This window comes from Pleurodeles waltl, chromosome 11, assembly GCF_031143425.1.
Source record: "Pleurodeles waltl isolate 20211129_DDA chromosome 11, aPleWal1.hap1.20221129, whole genome shotgun sequence".
Classification (NCBI taxonomy): domain Eukaryota; kingdom Metazoa; phylum Chordata; class Amphibia; order Caudata; family Salamandridae; genus Pleurodeles; species Pleurodeles waltl.
This window is the reverse complement of record NC_090450.1, coordinates 414,323,865-414,340,912: the sequence shown is the minus strand read 5'-3', so window position 1 is coordinate 414,340,912 and position 17,048 is coordinate 414,323,865. Positions and strand designations below refer to the sequence as shown.

Sequence of the window (17,048 nt, the reverse complement as noted above, 5' to 3'; positions counted from 1 at the left end):
ACATTTCACAGACCAACCCATTTTATCACAGGGTTAACCTATGGAAACAATGTATAGACGGTGTGTTGATCATTTGGGAAGGCAAACGAAAGACAGCCCATAAGTTTCTCCACTGGATGAATTCACGTGACAACTTCTTGAAATTTATGTGTAGCATGAGCACTGTCTCCCTGCCTTTTCTGGATTTGACCATCTTTATTAAAGACAAGCAAATACACACAAAAACATACCAAAAAACTAAAGATAAGAACAGCCTCTTTTTGTTCAACAATTTCCACTCACGCCCTTTAAGAGAGAACTTACCTTTTGGTCAATTATTAAGGTTATATAGAAACTAAAGTGACAACCAGGACTACAAAATCCAAGCCCATGAACTGACCAATCAACTAAAACTGAGGAAATATCTATCTTAAATCATCTCGAAATGCAGTAACAGCGTGAGAAATCAGAATAGGGAGGCCCTCCTTCAAAATGTGGAAAGGCAAAAGACTGATGACATAGTGACCTGTGGAACTACCTATAGCATTGCCTCCAACATGGTCAAGAAATTAGTGAATAAACACTGGGGCATTCTCATCTCTGGTCCATTGAATTGGCCTCAACCAAGATTTTCATACAGGAGAGAACACAATCTGAGGGATTTTCTCATTCATACACATCCGAAAAAGTATCCACAGCATACTGAAACTGTCACTACAGCGTGGGGCCTCGCTCCTGTGAGGGGCCATTTCCCCTGTGGCTCTTGCACAGTATGTCCAATGACTTCAGTGACCAAGACCATTGACTTTACACCTGATTTCCAATGGGTCCTGAGAGGGCACACTAATTGCAATACAACACATGTGCTCTACATGATCACATGCCTTTGTAATTTACTCTATGTAAGCATGACATGCAGTAAGGTCAAGATATGCATAGGGGAACATAGGAGCAGTATCAGGTGCCAACGAGCAACTACCTGCATAAGCAATCATTTTTTGACAGCATCACATTCAGTGGATGACCTAAAATGGGTGGTTCTGGAGACTCTGGACTATGTTGATATGCAGGCAGAAAGAAATCTGCCACAGAAGGAAGAATGCTAGATTTATCATTTAAAGACAAATCACCATGACCTCGACTATGTGATTCCTTGGACAGAAGTCACATGATAGACATCTTGAGTCCAAAGAGACATCTTAGTTCAGATAATATCGTCCAATAAACACAACAGACACCCTAACATATGCTGTTAAAGGAGAGTGAAGTTAATGAGAACATTAGAACATACCCCTACTAACATTTCTTTAAAAAATGTGATAGGGCACCTGTAGGAAGCTATTAGGACTTTTAGAACTCTTGTGACTTCCAGTTGCTTGGGCGTAGGACCATCCCTCTCATTTGTTACTTTCATTCTTTTGGGGATAACTACTTTTTTGATCTGGGGATGACAAAAAAAAGTTTTTCGATGTAAATCAGACCTTATGTACTTTATGAAGGTCTAGATGATAATCCATTATAATCCCTACATAAACTAACTGTCTCCCACCATATGAAGAAGGAATGATTGTCATATATAATATATATATTTCATATATAAAAATACGAGTCAGACCTTATACCATATTATAGGCTTAGATTAAGAATCACTGTTACTTTTTTGCATCCATCTAGACAGACGCTTATAAACTGTAGAGAATATATTCATTTGATCAAAATCTACCTGCGGCTATTTTTCCCCAAGTGTGTTTTGAGTTCTCAATAGACTCCTGTTCCCAATATAGAAATAGTGATAAAAAAATCTTTCCCAATTTACTCTTTATTTCTGGAATATTTTTTACATTGTTTTCCTTGGTAGATACTGTTAAAGTGAACACAGTTGTTGGTGCTCACCGTGTAGATTAAAATGCCATAACGGACATAAATAAATGTAAATACCAATGCTTTCCAGAAATAATCATTTGTTACTTCTCAGCATTTGGTTTTGGCTCTTATCATGTTTCATCATTTATTTTATTGTTTGTTACAGCAGAGTGAGTAAAGTGTTTTACACATACATGCGCTATAGAAGGAGGAATATCGTCTGTTTCCTGTGCAGCAGCTTAAACATACTGATTAATTCACAGCTGCACTTAGTTAATGGGCAGATACTATAATATAAAAGAAACTCTACGAGCTGAAGAATTTCAGGGCGAAGAATTGCTAACGTCGTATTACCAACCAGCCTTTACACAAGTAAACGGGTGACACGGGTTAACCTTACCATTTAGGGCGTACCTGGGTTAGGACCGTCACTCTTTGGGGAGTTGTTTTAAGGACGAGAATATCTGGCGGTGAGAATTATTTTGTTTCCCTCCACCTTGAAAGTGCAATGTTTTAAATAGATTTAGTTTTACTATTGCCTCGGTTTGTTAAGATTGCATCTCTCCACACTGTTACAGTGCTAAAGGAGTTAGACATGGATATTGCGGCTGGCATTTAAAAATGAAAAAACGGCCATAAAACGCTGTCTTTAATACTGAAGCGCAAAAGTATAAAAAGCAGAAGAACTCGTAACAGGGCAAAGAGTATTGAAAAGTTAAAGGGTATAATAGAGACCTGTTTGTCGACCCTTTGCATCTTCTCTTATATAAAGTGAAAAGTAATTATTTCATGTTATCGTGATTAGTGCTTTTTGGAGTATATCACGAGTGCTGAATAAAACTAGGCAGCAATGAAGGCATCCTTTGTGACTACCCTCTAAATACATATGGTTCCAACAAGAAATAGAAGTCCTCCACCCCTGGGATTTGGATGTCAAATTTATAGAAGATAATCATGGGCATTTAGGAAACAAACTGGAGAGATGAATTTATTTGAGATGCCTTTTAAACATTGGTTGATTAACAAATAATATCCATATTAATTTAGGGAAAGTTAGAAACGATGAGGGTAAAGAACTAGCCCACCTTATTTGACAGCGAGTATTATTTAAATGGAGACTCTACCTTTCTGCTGAGTAGAGAGATTTTGCCCTCCCTTTTCTGAATATAAATTGTGGCTAAAGATTTTTGGTTATGTCAAGGGAGCCTTGGAGAACATAAATGGCAGAGTAGGAAAGTTTCTTATCTTTTGTTTCTTTAGTGACAGATTTGATCAACAGATGTCTCATTATACCAGTTGATGGTTGATTTGATCCCCTAATTAAGGTAGGGGAATTCAGAGATCAGTATTTTTCAGATCTCTTAGGTTCTCTTTTTATAGGAGCGGCGGACATGATTTATTATTCTTTTAAGTGAATTATGTCTGATTCTAATGTATGGTATATTACAGTACACTTAGGGTTAAAAATCAAATTTGCCACAAATGAGATTGAAGGATAGGTGCAATAGTAGACATATCAAGTATTGACATGGTGATCAACAGGATTAAGACCAACAATAAAATATTATTTTTGTATTTTTTTGCTTTTCATCTTAGGAGTAGGGGGTACCCCAAGTTAGGGCCCTCAAAGTCACTGCACTAACGCAGAAGAGCCTAGAAGGTAATATTAGTATCTGGGTTCACTGGGGTCTGCATAATGATGGTCCTGAAGAAAGCCGATGATCCATCTGGGCAACAGTGGGCTGAAACATGTTGACCGCATGTATGTGCCCATCACATTATAGTTTTTTTTATCCATAACCTATTCCTGTTATAATAAAAGTGCGTCTTAACTGAATCATAGAGGTATTATTAGTCACTTTTTCACTTTCACCACATCTTTTAAATTAATTTTATTCCTTTTACGGGTCCCTGATAGTTTCCTGTACTGGAGTGGAAAAGGTCCCCTTGGATAGGAGAAAGAAGAGACCCAATGATGATGCAATCAGCTATGAGTACACCAGAGAATAAATATACTTTGGGTAGAAAATAGTTGGTGAGGGTCTCTATTATAAAAAAAAAAGGGAAAATGGATTCCATGGTAGACTTCAAAGGAAGTGGTTACACTCTTGTTGATATTTAAAGACTCTCACATTTACACCTAACCTGTAAGATTGTATGGACAAAGCTCTGTTAGAAGAAGGAGTCAGGCAGACAACTCTCAGAGACAAGGGTCTTTTAAAATGAGGCCTCTTCTTGACAAGACTTTTTTGCGACAATACACTCTAGTAGTTGAGGCAGTCTGGTAGACAATGCCCTCTCATAGCAGGTCCTCAGGTAGGCAAAGGACTTTAGTAGGCAAAGTAAACAAGGGCTTATGGTAGACACTACCCACAGTAGTTGAGGGCCTCTGGAAGGCAAACAACTCTGGTAGGTGAGGATTTCTCATTGATGAAGACTTCTTGTTGGCAAGGACATCTGGTTGACAAAGCCCTTAGGTAGACAAGGCCTTTATGCAATGGAGGCCCTCTTGTGGAGAAGCCCCCCTGCATATAAGGAACTCTGATAGGTGAGGTCTCTGACAGACAAGGTTTATTGTTGAGGATGCATTGGTTTTGGTGCTGAAGATGAGGAAGGCAGCATTTTGGTCATCTTACCAGATAAATGGGGCAGCTGTTTAGAATTTTAAAACCAACTGAGGCAAGACTACTACAGAAAAAGGCTTCACCATTTTCCAATCACACAGCAATTGTTTGACAGTGGAAATGAGTAGGACTACTTGTCAAGAAAACCAGATGTCAGGGTTTCATTACAGGGCTCTATCTAGCCTGACAATATTACAACTACTGCAGATATTGGTAATATTGGGATGCAGGAATACAAGGTGCGATCTGTCCAACCTGTCACTAGAAGGTAGCCTGAGAAATGGTGACTCACTGCAGAATCAGTATTTCCCAGTATTGTGGCCACTTCTGACATGGTCATTTCAGCAGCTTTGGACTGTTAAAATATGTGGTGAGAGGGACCGCTGGAATGTGGCATTTCTGCATGGCTTGAATTTCACAATTTGGCTGAAAACTCTGAATGTGGGCCTTGGAGATAGGCGTAGCAGGAAGTTACAGGGGCCCCCTCAGCACAGTAGAGCTAGTTGGGGAGCTCCTGAGTGCGTCCGGTGGGGGGTCCCTCTGTGTACTTTGCAGGGGGACCTCTCAAATTCCATTACGCCACTGGTATCAAAGCTAATTATAGTACAAAACCACAGACACAGCTGTTACTTTTTTTCTCCAGCTAACATTAGCTAGACCTTTCCGTTTTTAAGCAGGATGGGATGAAGAAGCACTCCAGAAAGATTTCCTTCAAATGAACTGCTTGAAGAGCAAACAACATCTCCATCTCTCTAACATTATGGAGTGGCATGATTAGGGTGCAGACAGAAAATACACTGCACTCGTGGGTCAACAGAGAAAATTATCTTTGTCCCACAGATTTGACAAGGGCTTGTATAGCAACCATTTTTTTCATTTTGAAGCATTCTCTGCCATTGTGTAATGGAAAGATCAGTCAGAAGTAGAGCAGCTCCCTCTCCCTGGTTCCAGACATCTCAAAAATGGAGAAGGAAAAAATAACCTTAACCTCGGTTTATCAATTTTTTTTAAAAATCCAATATTATAAACATTTACTATAGGAAAGTACCTCTTTTGACATGCCCCCTCCCCCACAACACCACCACCATCTTTTGGCCTGGTTTGTGGTGCAATATCAGCTATGGGTCCCTGCTAAACAGGTCCCCAGTGCCAGCTCTCTTTCCCCCAAAACTGCACAGTTGCTTTTTCCCAATTGGCAAACCTTTAGCTACCACTGTAGGTTCCTGGTAAATGGTAACCTTGGTACCTGGGGCATGGGGTACAAAAGGAAGGCCCCTGAGGGCTGCAGCACAAACTGTGCCACCCTCAGAGACCCTCTAAGTGCACTCAGTGTAGCTTTCACAGGCTACGTGTCTTGGTGCAGAACTAAAATGAAAACACAACATGGCACACAGCTTGTGTGCCCTGTCCCCTTGCCCTGCAGGCAATATATGTAAGTCGACCCTCTAGCAGGCCTTCAAGACCAAAAGGCAGGGTACATTATGTTACAAGTGAGGGCATATATGCATGAGGAAATATGGCCCTACTATGTCTTTGTTGATTCCTAGGCATAGTAGGTGTGCAGGGAAGCCATTTTAACTACATGTGTGGGACACTGGTCAATATGTGTGCCCCAGCTACATGATGCAACTCTGAACCTAGGTATATCGGGTATCAAACATTGCATATTAAAAAACCCTGTTTCCAGTGATGGATGTATTAATACTTGCACCTAGAGGGTACCTCAGAGGTGCCCCCCTGAAAACCAACAGCTGGTGAGCTCACTGACCGGTTCTGGCCAGCCTGCCACCAACAGACGAGAATCTGACTTCCCAGGGTGAAAGCCTCTGCACTGGAGAGGTCAGGAACAAAATCCTGTCTGGGATTGGGCGTAACGCAATCCTCCCCACATGATTATCTGTATTCCAAGGTAGAAGCTTCAAAGAAGCTCAACGCCTTTGGTATGCAGATCTAGCCTTCCTCAGAGGAAGTTACCAATTGCCATGCCCCAGGGCCCAACTGGCACCTGGACAATCGGGAAAATTAGCTATGCAGGAAGTGTGTCACACTTCCAGACTAGGAACATCCCTAGGGTGAAAAGTCTGAAGTGGACACGGCCTAGACACTTTTGCCATCTTGCCTGTGGTGAAATTTAGGAACTCTGGACAGGGTGATGCGCACTCCCCACACGAAGTAGCCAACTAGGGGGGGTGTAGTGACCCCAAGAATAAGTAGACCATTGACTACTACCCTTCATCCCTTCATTCCCCCTAATGCCCCCTAAATTAATTATTTAGGAGACCCTCTGATACCAGATCCTCAGATCTTTGCTGGGCATGAAAGAAGGGGTGGATAAGAAGCCTGCGGAAAATGATAACTGAAAAGAATGACTGACTTGGTGCCAATCTTGCAAATCTGCCTGCTGCACCTGACCCCTGAGGAGCAACTGACCTGTCCTGCCACTGAAGCCTCAAAGAAACTGGACAAGATGCCAGTGCTTCGCAAATTGCCAAGTACTCCCTTGCAGTAGAAGAGCTGCTCCCCTGCATTTGCAGGCACCCAAGAAAGAACTGCAAGGACCGGGATCGCCAACAACCCAACATCACCACTGCACCCCAGCTGCGTAGCCCAAGCTGAAGTGAGCCAATATGTCAGCGTGGCCCCCAGGCCCTCTAGAGACGAAGCCCACCAAGCTTGCCCTCTGTGGACTTCCCAATGGCATCTGCAGCCTGATTATGCTGACCCCAGCCCCCTTTACCGCGACCGCCTTTGGTGACGGAGACCCAATGGTCCACTTCACCTGGATGCCTCAGACTGGGGAGAAGAGGACCACTGATGACCCTACGTCCTACAGGTTTGTGAGACCCAAGCACACATGTTGGTTTCTGGGGCTCCCCTGCTCCACGACTGCCTCTGGTGCAGTCAAACCCGATGGCCCAAACCACCTTAGCATCCAGACAAACCGGACAGAGGAGAACAGGACCACTGGTGTCCCTACACCCCTTAGCATCACAAGAACTGACCCCCTCAGTGGTTCACCTGGACTGAACTATCAGTCCACCCCTACAGCGACTTTGTGACTGGACCAATCCCCATTGACTTAAACAGGGCACCCAATGCTAAACTGCATCACTGCACCTGCCGCCCCTGTGAAGCCTGAGGGGACCTGTTGGTGTGGCCTCGGACCTTGCTTCATACTTACCCTAAATCCAGAAGATTGGTGCCGTAAGGTACTATACCTGTATGCAATATTTGGTCTCCCTCGTAGGATAGCATTACTGCATCTGAAAAATGCACTGTCAACTTCAAAACTCTAAAAATTCAAAACTCGAAAAGTACTCACCTGACTCCTGTGATCTTGATATCAAAGTTTATATAAAAGTATGTCTTATTTTTATAAATTGGTGTCAGATTTCTTTATTGAGTGTGTATCCCACTGCATGAGTGTGTGCCCTACATGCTTAGCACTATCCTCTGATATGCCTAACTACTCGACCACACTATCGAAAAAGAGAGCATTTGGGATGTAATTTGTGCCTCTGTGATATCTATAGGGATTGCTTGGACTCTTTGCACTATGAACCTCATTTTGGTCCACTATATAAACAGCCAGCTTCCTACATTTCCCCTTTACATTATGGCACTTCCATATTATTTTTAAATTCTGTTCAGAGTTTACTGCATAAAAAGTAGTTGAAATTAATCCATGCCATTTAAAAAGATTGAAACACTGAATTCAATGTACAGTTCAAAGATACTACAAGATAATGTGTTGCATTTCCTCCAGTATTTTGGAAAGATTTTTTATTTTACTGTTTTGAAATTATACTCTACAAACATGGGCAAAGTCAACAGCTCAGCACTCACTCTACAATGTAAATGTTGAGATCTACTGGATTTGCTACTACTTCTTTTCTTAGGACTCACATGTAGATCATTTTCTCTTCCAGGTGAGAAAGTACAAGATGGACAAATTAATTACCTTTGGTAACTATCTGGCAGACACTGTAGCTGCAGATTCTTAACCTTAGAGTATTCTCCAGCATCAGACTGGATCCAGAAACTTTTGAGCAGAACCTCTACATGCCAGTAGGTGAGGTGGTGCTAAATGGCTCCACGTCTATATAGGCACCACCTCAGTGTGCTGACATCAGTTTCTTTATCTGACTCTTTGTGCCAGAAGCAGAGAGCCACGTCATAAGGCTGACTGACCAGTGTGAAGAAACTAAGGTCCTACAGGGACCTTTTTTAGGTAGGGAGACCGATTATTAGAAAAAGGGAACTTGGGAGAGTTGGGAAGGAATTTGCGGCTAGTTAAGAGTCTCTACCAAATAAGGCATTACCAAAGGTACGTAATTTGTTCACCTGATAGAGACTGCTAGCTTCAGGTTCCTTACCTTAAAATAGATACCAAAGCAATACCTTCTCATAGGTAGGTCTGCAAACTGGTTCAGACCAAAAAGTCCTGGAAGACCAAGTGGACAAAATTCTTGTATGAATGGTTCTGATTGCCAAGGCAGTAATCTTTGGTGTCCACGTTGCAGCCTGACAGATGTCCAGGACGGGAACTCCTCTAGGTAGCGCAGTGGTCGCAGCTTTGGCTCTTGTAGAATGAGCCCACAAGTCCTGCGGGGTTGCTTTTTGGCCAACGTATAGCAGACCTTAAGGAAGAGTACAATCCACCTGTTGATGGACTGTTTCTATAGTGCTTATTCTTTCTGCACTCCAGTGAACCTAACAAAGACCTGATCGTCCACCTGGTGTTTTTTGGTGCGATTCATGTAAACCAGCTATGCTCATTTTAGGTTCCAGCTGTGAAGTCTCTCCTCCTCGAGGTGGGAGACATAGCAAAGAAGGTTGCCAGAGTGATGCTTTGATCGACATGGAAAGGTGTCACCTTCTTCGGCAGAAAAGAGACACAGGTGTGGAGAACCAGTTTGTTGGGGAAGAAGCATGGTATATGGAGGGTAAACAGAAAGCACCTGCAGCTCACTGACCATCCTGGACAATGTGATGGCAACCAAGAAGAGACTGTATTGATTGTAAGGAGTCTAAGGGGGCAACTATGCATAGACTGAAAGGGTGAACACATTAAGAAGGTTAAAACGAATCTATGGTCCCACTTGGGCATAACAAAATGTCTAGGGGACTACATATCTTGTAAACCATGCAGAAAACATATCATGGCAAGTTACTTGAACTGGGAGGGTTGATCCGGCAACTGCATGAAAGATGAGATGGCAAAAGTTATCCCTTATCTGTGACCAGAGCAAGGCCTTGCTGGGCTAAAGACAAGACAAACAGCAACACTTCAGATAGGGGTCCAGAAAGAGAGTCAATATGCACTGAAGTCACAAATCACAAACTTGTCCCAAGGACAGGTGTACAAGGTCTATGTGAAGGGATGCCTTGCTGCCAAGATGACCTAAAAGACTTCAGGAGTAAGATTGAAGACTCAACTGCAGACGCTCAATCTCAATTCATGAAGGCCAAATGTGTACAGGTTTGGGTGCAGAACCCTGCCCTGTCGGTGTGACAGGAGATCCTTCCGAAGTGGCAGCCTGATCAGAGAAGCGATGCTCATGCTCAGGAGTTTGGGATTCCATTCTCTCCATGCCCAATTCAGAGCCACAAGGATGATTTGGGCCTGTCCATCCTGACCTTCTTCAGAAGTTGCAGCAGGAGTGGTATCGGCAGGAAGGCATACAGACGTCCTGAGGCCCACTCAAGACGAAACGTGTCTTTGAGTGAGACCAGTCTTGGAAACTTTGCACAAAGGTGCTGATATTGAGCGCTCTCTGCATTGGCAAATAGATCTAACCAAGATTCTCCCCAATCGCGGAAGACATCTTGCACCATCTCCCAATGTAGATGCCATCTGTTATCAGTGAAGCAGTGACAGCTGTGTTTGTCTAACTTGGTACACAGAGACCCCACTAGATGTTGCTCATCTAGGTAAGTGTCCTGACATTCCAGCCATACCCAAAGGCTCACATCCTCCGGACATAGGGACCACAACCCCACCCTGCCCTATTTGTTGCAGTCGCACATGGTGGTGTTGTCCATGAACACCTGAACTAACCTTCCTTTGATGGAAGGGAGGAAGGCCTTCAATGCCAAGTGAATCGCTCTCAACGGCAATATGTTGATGTGAAGCAAAGGCTCCACCGGACACCAGAGTCCTATGGTTCCCACTTCTCCCAAATGTCCGCCTCAACACAGGTCTGACGCATCTGTCACCACTTTCAGATCTGGGTGAGGAAGGGAGAGGGTCTGCTGCTAAACTGATTGCGGCTAGTTGGACACCACTGCAGTTCTTTTGCAGTTTCCTCCGATATCTGGACTAGATCGGAGAGATTTCCCTGACACTGCACCCAATGGGACTTTAGGCCTTACTGCAGACCCTCATATGCCAACGGGCGTATTGTATCTGCAGGATGCAGGAGGCCAGAAGACCCAGCACCCTCAGAGTAATTCTCATCAAAATCCAAGAAAGAGGCTGAAGCATCAAAATCATAGCCTGAATATCCTGGACTTGCCGCTCTACAGGATAGGCACAGAACTGCACTGAGTCGAGAACGGATCCAATGAAAGGGATCCTCTGAGAGACAATCAGTTGTGACTTTGGCACGTTAATAGAGAACGCAAGCGATGCAGGAGGACCGCCATAGCCTGGAGGTAGGAACCAGAGATTAGCCCGCTTTAAACAGCCAGATCTCAAGGATGGGAAAGACTGGAACCCCTGAACTCCACAAATGGGCTGCAACCACCACAGTCACTTTTGGGAACACCCGAGGGACGCTGGTAAGGTCAAAGGAGAGCACAGCAAATTGAAAGTGTTCATGGCCCACCATGAACCGTAGGTAACGTCTGCGAGCTAGCAGGATGGATATATGGAAATATGCAACCTGCAAATCAAACGTTACCATCCAGTCGCCAGGATCCAGGGCAGACTTGAACTGAGTCAACGTGAGCATTTTGAATTTCTCCTTTCTAAACAACTAATTGAGCGGGCTGGGTTGAAGAACCTCTGTCAAGATGGTGGTCCTGACTGCTACAGAGGACACCGTAGGGCCCAGGACCTAAGCCGCCCTTCGCCCCACGATCGCAAATGAAGCCCCTTCCTCCATAGCCACGAAAAGAGACCAGAACAGTGTCTGGCAAGGAGTCCATACCACTGCCATCAACCAGTTTGCCATACCAGTTATCCTCAACCAAGGGCTCCTCAAGGGAGTCATAATAAACACAAAGATCCTCAGATCCATCCCCAACCACCTCCAATCGTAATCCCCACAGAGCCAGTCACAAGATGGAGGAACTGTCTCTGACCCGGAAGGTCTTGGTCTGGCCAGCGCCAGAGTTGACATCGGAGGTGGCTGGTCCAGGGCTGTATCGGAGTCAGGAATGACCATGGCGTCAGCACCTCAGAAGGTTTGTTGGTGGTGTCGGGAACAGCACCACAAGAACAGACTCTGGTGAAGGTTTTGGAATCAAGAATGGAGTAAGTCCAGATCCAGGAACTCATCTAAAGGGCCCGACTGGCACCAAGGGTGGACCTGGCAGCGGAAACCTGGTCAGGGCATGTTCTAAAACTATGGGGCCCGACGGCACTCCAGAGAAGTTGTCTCGCTTAAATATGATGTGCATGGCCTCATAAAATTCTTTCAATTGGGCAGGGAATACTTCATTTCTGAGAAATTCTGGGAGGTGTGAAGAAGAACTAGACTCAGGCTCTGTGGGGAAAGTGTGGGAGCAGGTTGTTCATGTGCCCCTTCCAATGACTTGGAGCGGTGCAGTGAAGTCGAAGAACAATCCTTTTGATCTCAATGACAACCAACTGGAATAACTCCAAGAAAGGGCCCTTGACCTTTGAAGCGACCGGGCCTGGAGTAGTGCAGAGTAGACAGGTGTTGAATAACCATGAGCTTTAATGAATGGTCTCAGACCCTTTTAGGGTTTATTGCACAGCAGTCATTGTCCGGCATTGTCCGGCTCTGGGCACCATAAGCAAACTAGGTGGGGGCCTGTCACAGACATATGCCTGTGGCAGGCTCTGCTGAATTTAAAATCCACAGGTTGATTAGGGGACATCCCTAAGACATAATGGGAGCGTAAGACAGTCGAAAAAAGCAGTCAAAAAGTGACTGAGGTAGTCCTTCCAGAACTACACTGATGGCGCAGAAAAAAAAACCTGATGTCTGTGTGCTGCGGTGGCACATATAATAGCACCATGCAAGTCACTCCAGCGCAGGCAACCCCAACCCGATCTGCACCACCTACTGGCACGCAGAGGTGCTGCCCAAGATTTTCCAGATCCAGTCTGACATTTGAGGAATATTCCAAGGTAAGAAATGTGCAGCTACAATTATCTGTCAGATGGTTTATATTCCAACCCCAGTTGTTAGGTGAAAAATCTCTTCTAAATTTCACATCTCTCTCTCTTTCTTTCTCTCACCTTTGCCAGACTTACAATTTACATGATCTTCTCATGCTAGAAGACTAAGGGCCAGATGTAGCAAAAATCTGGATTGCGACTCGCAAACCAGAATGTAGGATGGTGTCCCTGACACCATCTGCGACTCGCAAGGGGGTCACAAAGGCCCACCTCATTAATATTAATGAGGTGGGTCGCAATCTGAGACCCCCTTGCGAGTGGTGGCACTCACAGGGATGGTGGCCTGCTGGAGACAGCAGACCACCATGTCTGTGACTGCTTTTAAATAAAGCAGTTTTTTTTTTAAATGCAGCCAGTTTTCCTTAAAAGAAAACGAGATGCATTACAAAACTAAAAAAGGAAATGTTTTTGTTTCATTTTTTCATGACATTCACAAAGGGGAAGAGGTCCCATGGGGACCCCTTCCCTTTTGCGAATGGGTTACCACCAGTGTGACACTGGTGGTAACTGCGATTGCTTTGCGACCGCGTTCGCGGTCACAAAACAATACAGCATCGCGCTGCTACTCGCAATTAGGAAGGGGAACACCCCTTCCTAATTGTGACTCGCAGTCCCGTTTTGCGAGTCGGTAACTAGGTTACCGACTCGCAAAACGGGGATTGGACATCGCAATGTGGTTTTTGCACGTCGCAAACAGCGAAATTCGCTGTTTGCGACGTGTAAAAAGGTTTGTACATCTGGCCCTAAGTCACAACGCCCATTTCTACCAAGTTAAATAACCACAAGCCTCCCACGTACAGGTTAGTGAGGAACACAGTCTGACATTACAATGTAAAAGGCAGAAAATGCGATACTCCTGCTGAATGCAAAACAAGCCCACTTGATATGTATGTGAGTTGCACAGAACCTCACTTGGGAATCTGTGGCACAAGGCCTACTTTCTCCTTGAGTGCAAGTGTTAAGTGCACAGGTAGAATTTCTCTCTCCACCTTTGGTGAGGCGAGAGGATTTTCTTTGCTAGATGTCCGAGGCACAAGCCCCCTCTCCAGTATTTGATTAATAAGCACTTGCTCAGGCGTGTTCAAGGTTTAGGGACAGTACACATCTTTAATGAGTACAAGAAAAAAACTGTGTGAGAGAGAGACAGGATTCGCAAAGTGTTTGGCAAATAAAACTTCAGGTTCCTGATGTTACCTTCCTGAAATGCGGGAGCTTCAAAATACAGCTTCCCTGAGTATACTGGAAAGAAATCCTGTTATGTGGGGCACAAATGGCTTCACCTTCTCAGGAATGTGTGAATAAAGGCATACCCTTAAGGTCTGCAGCACTAGACCTCTCTTGAGCAGAAGTATAAAAGCAGACAATACACCTTTGTTCAAAACATTATGAGAAAGAAGAAAAGGAATTAAACGAGCACTGGCAAAGCCAATAGTTCTCACATATAAGACTTATTGGTTTTGCTAATGTTTTTAAGCCATGCAGTGGCAGGGAGTCATACCAAGCATGCACATATCTAAAAAAGGACTTTATTTTACTTAACGATCCAGGAGGGATTGGTAAATAAAAATAAAAAAGCAGCGCAAAAGTACTTTAAAAAACAAACAAAAAAACTGATAAGCTAGTTTCAGATTGGGGACGGGGCAGAGGATGAAGCAAAATGGCGGGGGTGTGAAGCAACACGGAGACGGGAGAGAAGAAACATCACAGGCGGACAGTAAAAAAGCAACAAGAGAACATGGGCGAAAGAGAACAAAGTGGAGTACTGGGGTATAAGCCCAGGGTGACAGAGAGCAACAGGAGCACAGGTGGATGAAAGAAGCATAGAGGCAGAGAAAGTAGGGTGGAAAAAAAACACACAAGGGAGACACCTGGAATATACATGCACTCTAATGGAGTGCTTAACCAAAAAAAAAAAGTAGTTCCCTAATAGCAAGCAGGGGATGTACAGAAGCCAGCCAAGAAATAACGGAAGTGGCTTTTTCACCATTAGCAAGACACAGGCAGCATCTCTACACCATGTGTGATGTCAAAATCCTCTTATTCGCAGGAAAATACAAAGTACATGACATACATGTATACATTAATCAAACATGCAAATGTTATAGTCCTTTACCTGATTATAGTGAGTCTCACAATAAGCCAAGCCTCTCTTCTCATAGTGTCGGTGTCCTAGGAAGGCCTTTTCACACTTTGCACAGACAAAATGCTGTAAAGAAAAGGGTGTCCATTTTAAAATCAAACATGTGAGCCACAAAAGAACGTTTTAATGCTTTACACCTAGCACCCATATGTCATTGCTAGAACACACCACTTCCTTTTCCATGACGGTCCGTTGTATCACTCACCACCTCAGGACTTCCCCATGAATCCTTAAGTCCACTGTATCACAAGGTCCAGGCACTTTCTGCTTAGCCCTTTTTCTTTATCCCCTTCTCCCAATTAACAGGGGCCAGACAGAACTTATCCAACAACAGTCCTCTTCTAATTTTGTGTAATGTGGTCCTCTAAATATAAAGACATGCCCTCCTCAAATGATCCAACTGCTCCCATTTGTAACATTCAAAATGTAAAATATCACATGCTATGTGCAAGTAAAGCATGTGGATTCATCCTGTCCATAAGGACTGGGGTACCACCCAATGTAATGTAGACATGATTATTATAGACTCAAAATAAATAAATTGAGTAAAAAAACACAGTGAACTTTAAGGAAGATGGTTTAATAAATGTTGAAAACATTATTCACACAGGAAATGAAATTTAAACTTTGTTGTAAAATAGGTAGGCACAGCCTTTGGGGGTTATTCAGACCTCTGCGGGAGGCCCGTCACCCCGCCAGTTCAATAGAGGCCATGCTATCTGCTCCCCTGATGGAGGACTGTGATCTCTTTGTGAATCTGCCAGTGCAATTGGGTCACATCTGGAAGAGGCAAGCGTTTGCCAAGCTGGTCCGATGCTGCTTTGGCACTGCTCTGCAAACTTTCTTGTTTTTTGATATAGCCAATCCATTGTGCTGCATCCTGCACTCACTTACACGTCTCTCACACTCCATGCATACACACAACCCTCTTACCCTCCAGTCATAAAGGCTCCCTTTTGGCGGCCTTGCTGGGGTGAGACTTCATCACCCAGCTATCTCTAAGCTACAGGAGGGTCACGCGAAGAGCTAACAGTGCCTGACATTCCCCGCGGTGCAGGACACCCCACTTGAGATTCGGGCTGTTTCTCCTGCCCGCAATAACTTTTGGCAGCCTTGATGGGGTAGGCAGCAGGATTAGCTCTGACCCCACTATGCTGTCACCAGGGTCTAGCCCTGCGACTAAACAAAGAAAAAAGACACTGAAACCCAAGATGGGGAATCCAAAACCCCTGCTGGCTACCAAAAATCCAAGTATGGTACCTAGCTCATCACAAGCAGACTCTGCCATATGGGTCAATATAAGTAACTACCTTAGTGACCTGACAACTTGAAATTACACCCTTTGTTTGACTGCCTCACTGTTAATGAGAAACAACTGAAAAACCTGGCCAAAAAAGGTGAGGGGTGTTCATCAGACTCACCTCAAGAATCATCATGCGCAGATGCAAGGACAACTCACTTAACCATGTCTGCTCAGAATAATGCTGAGGATCTATATGGAAGGGGCATGAAATTGACCAGACAGCTGCCTTATCCACAGGATCTTCTCCCATTACTAAAACCACTGAGTGCACCTCCTTTGCACATCTGCCCTGTGCCAATAATCATCCAGCCTTAACAGGGAGAAAATCCTGTCCATGATCCCTCCCTGTGATAAATTTACCTCCAGATTCTTGCCGGTATGTGGCTATATTTGCCAATTCTCCTAGCTTGACCCTTGGTGTAACTGAGTCGACACAGGAATTAAAAAATAAAGTGACACACTGGCTCAAGACAAATGTGAGCTGCAACCGTAATCTACATGAGGAAATTCTCTTTGTGAACAGAGTTGGCAGAGTACAGCCTTTACTCAGACAGGTCTTTGGTGATTGCACACTCATACATGTTCATAGGCTTCTGGTAGCTGAGGAAATTCTGTCATAAACCAGGGCTAGCACCATAAAGTGAGGCACAGTAAGGATCTTACTTCTAGGCTTTTTCTACAAACACTTAGCCCTCTCTTCTCTCCACTACAACATAAGTTTAGCCTCTTCTCAAATTCTTTCTTTATCACAAACATGTGGTACAA

General features: G+C 44.1%; 1 protein-coding gene across 1 annotated transcript in view; it reads right to left on the bottom strand.

Annotated features, from left to right (window-relative positions):
- The window catches only part of LIMS2 (LIM zinc finger domain containing 2), a 360,835-nt gene that overhangs the window by 79,524 nt on the left and 264,263 nt on the right, over positions 1–17,048 (bottom strand). The window contains exon 7 of the mRNA XM_069213748.1: positions 14,954–15,046. Within this exon, the coding sequence (XP_069069849.1) occupies positions 14,954–15,046 (93 nt within the window). The remainder of the gene's footprint in view (positions 1–14,953; positions 15,047–17,048) is intronic.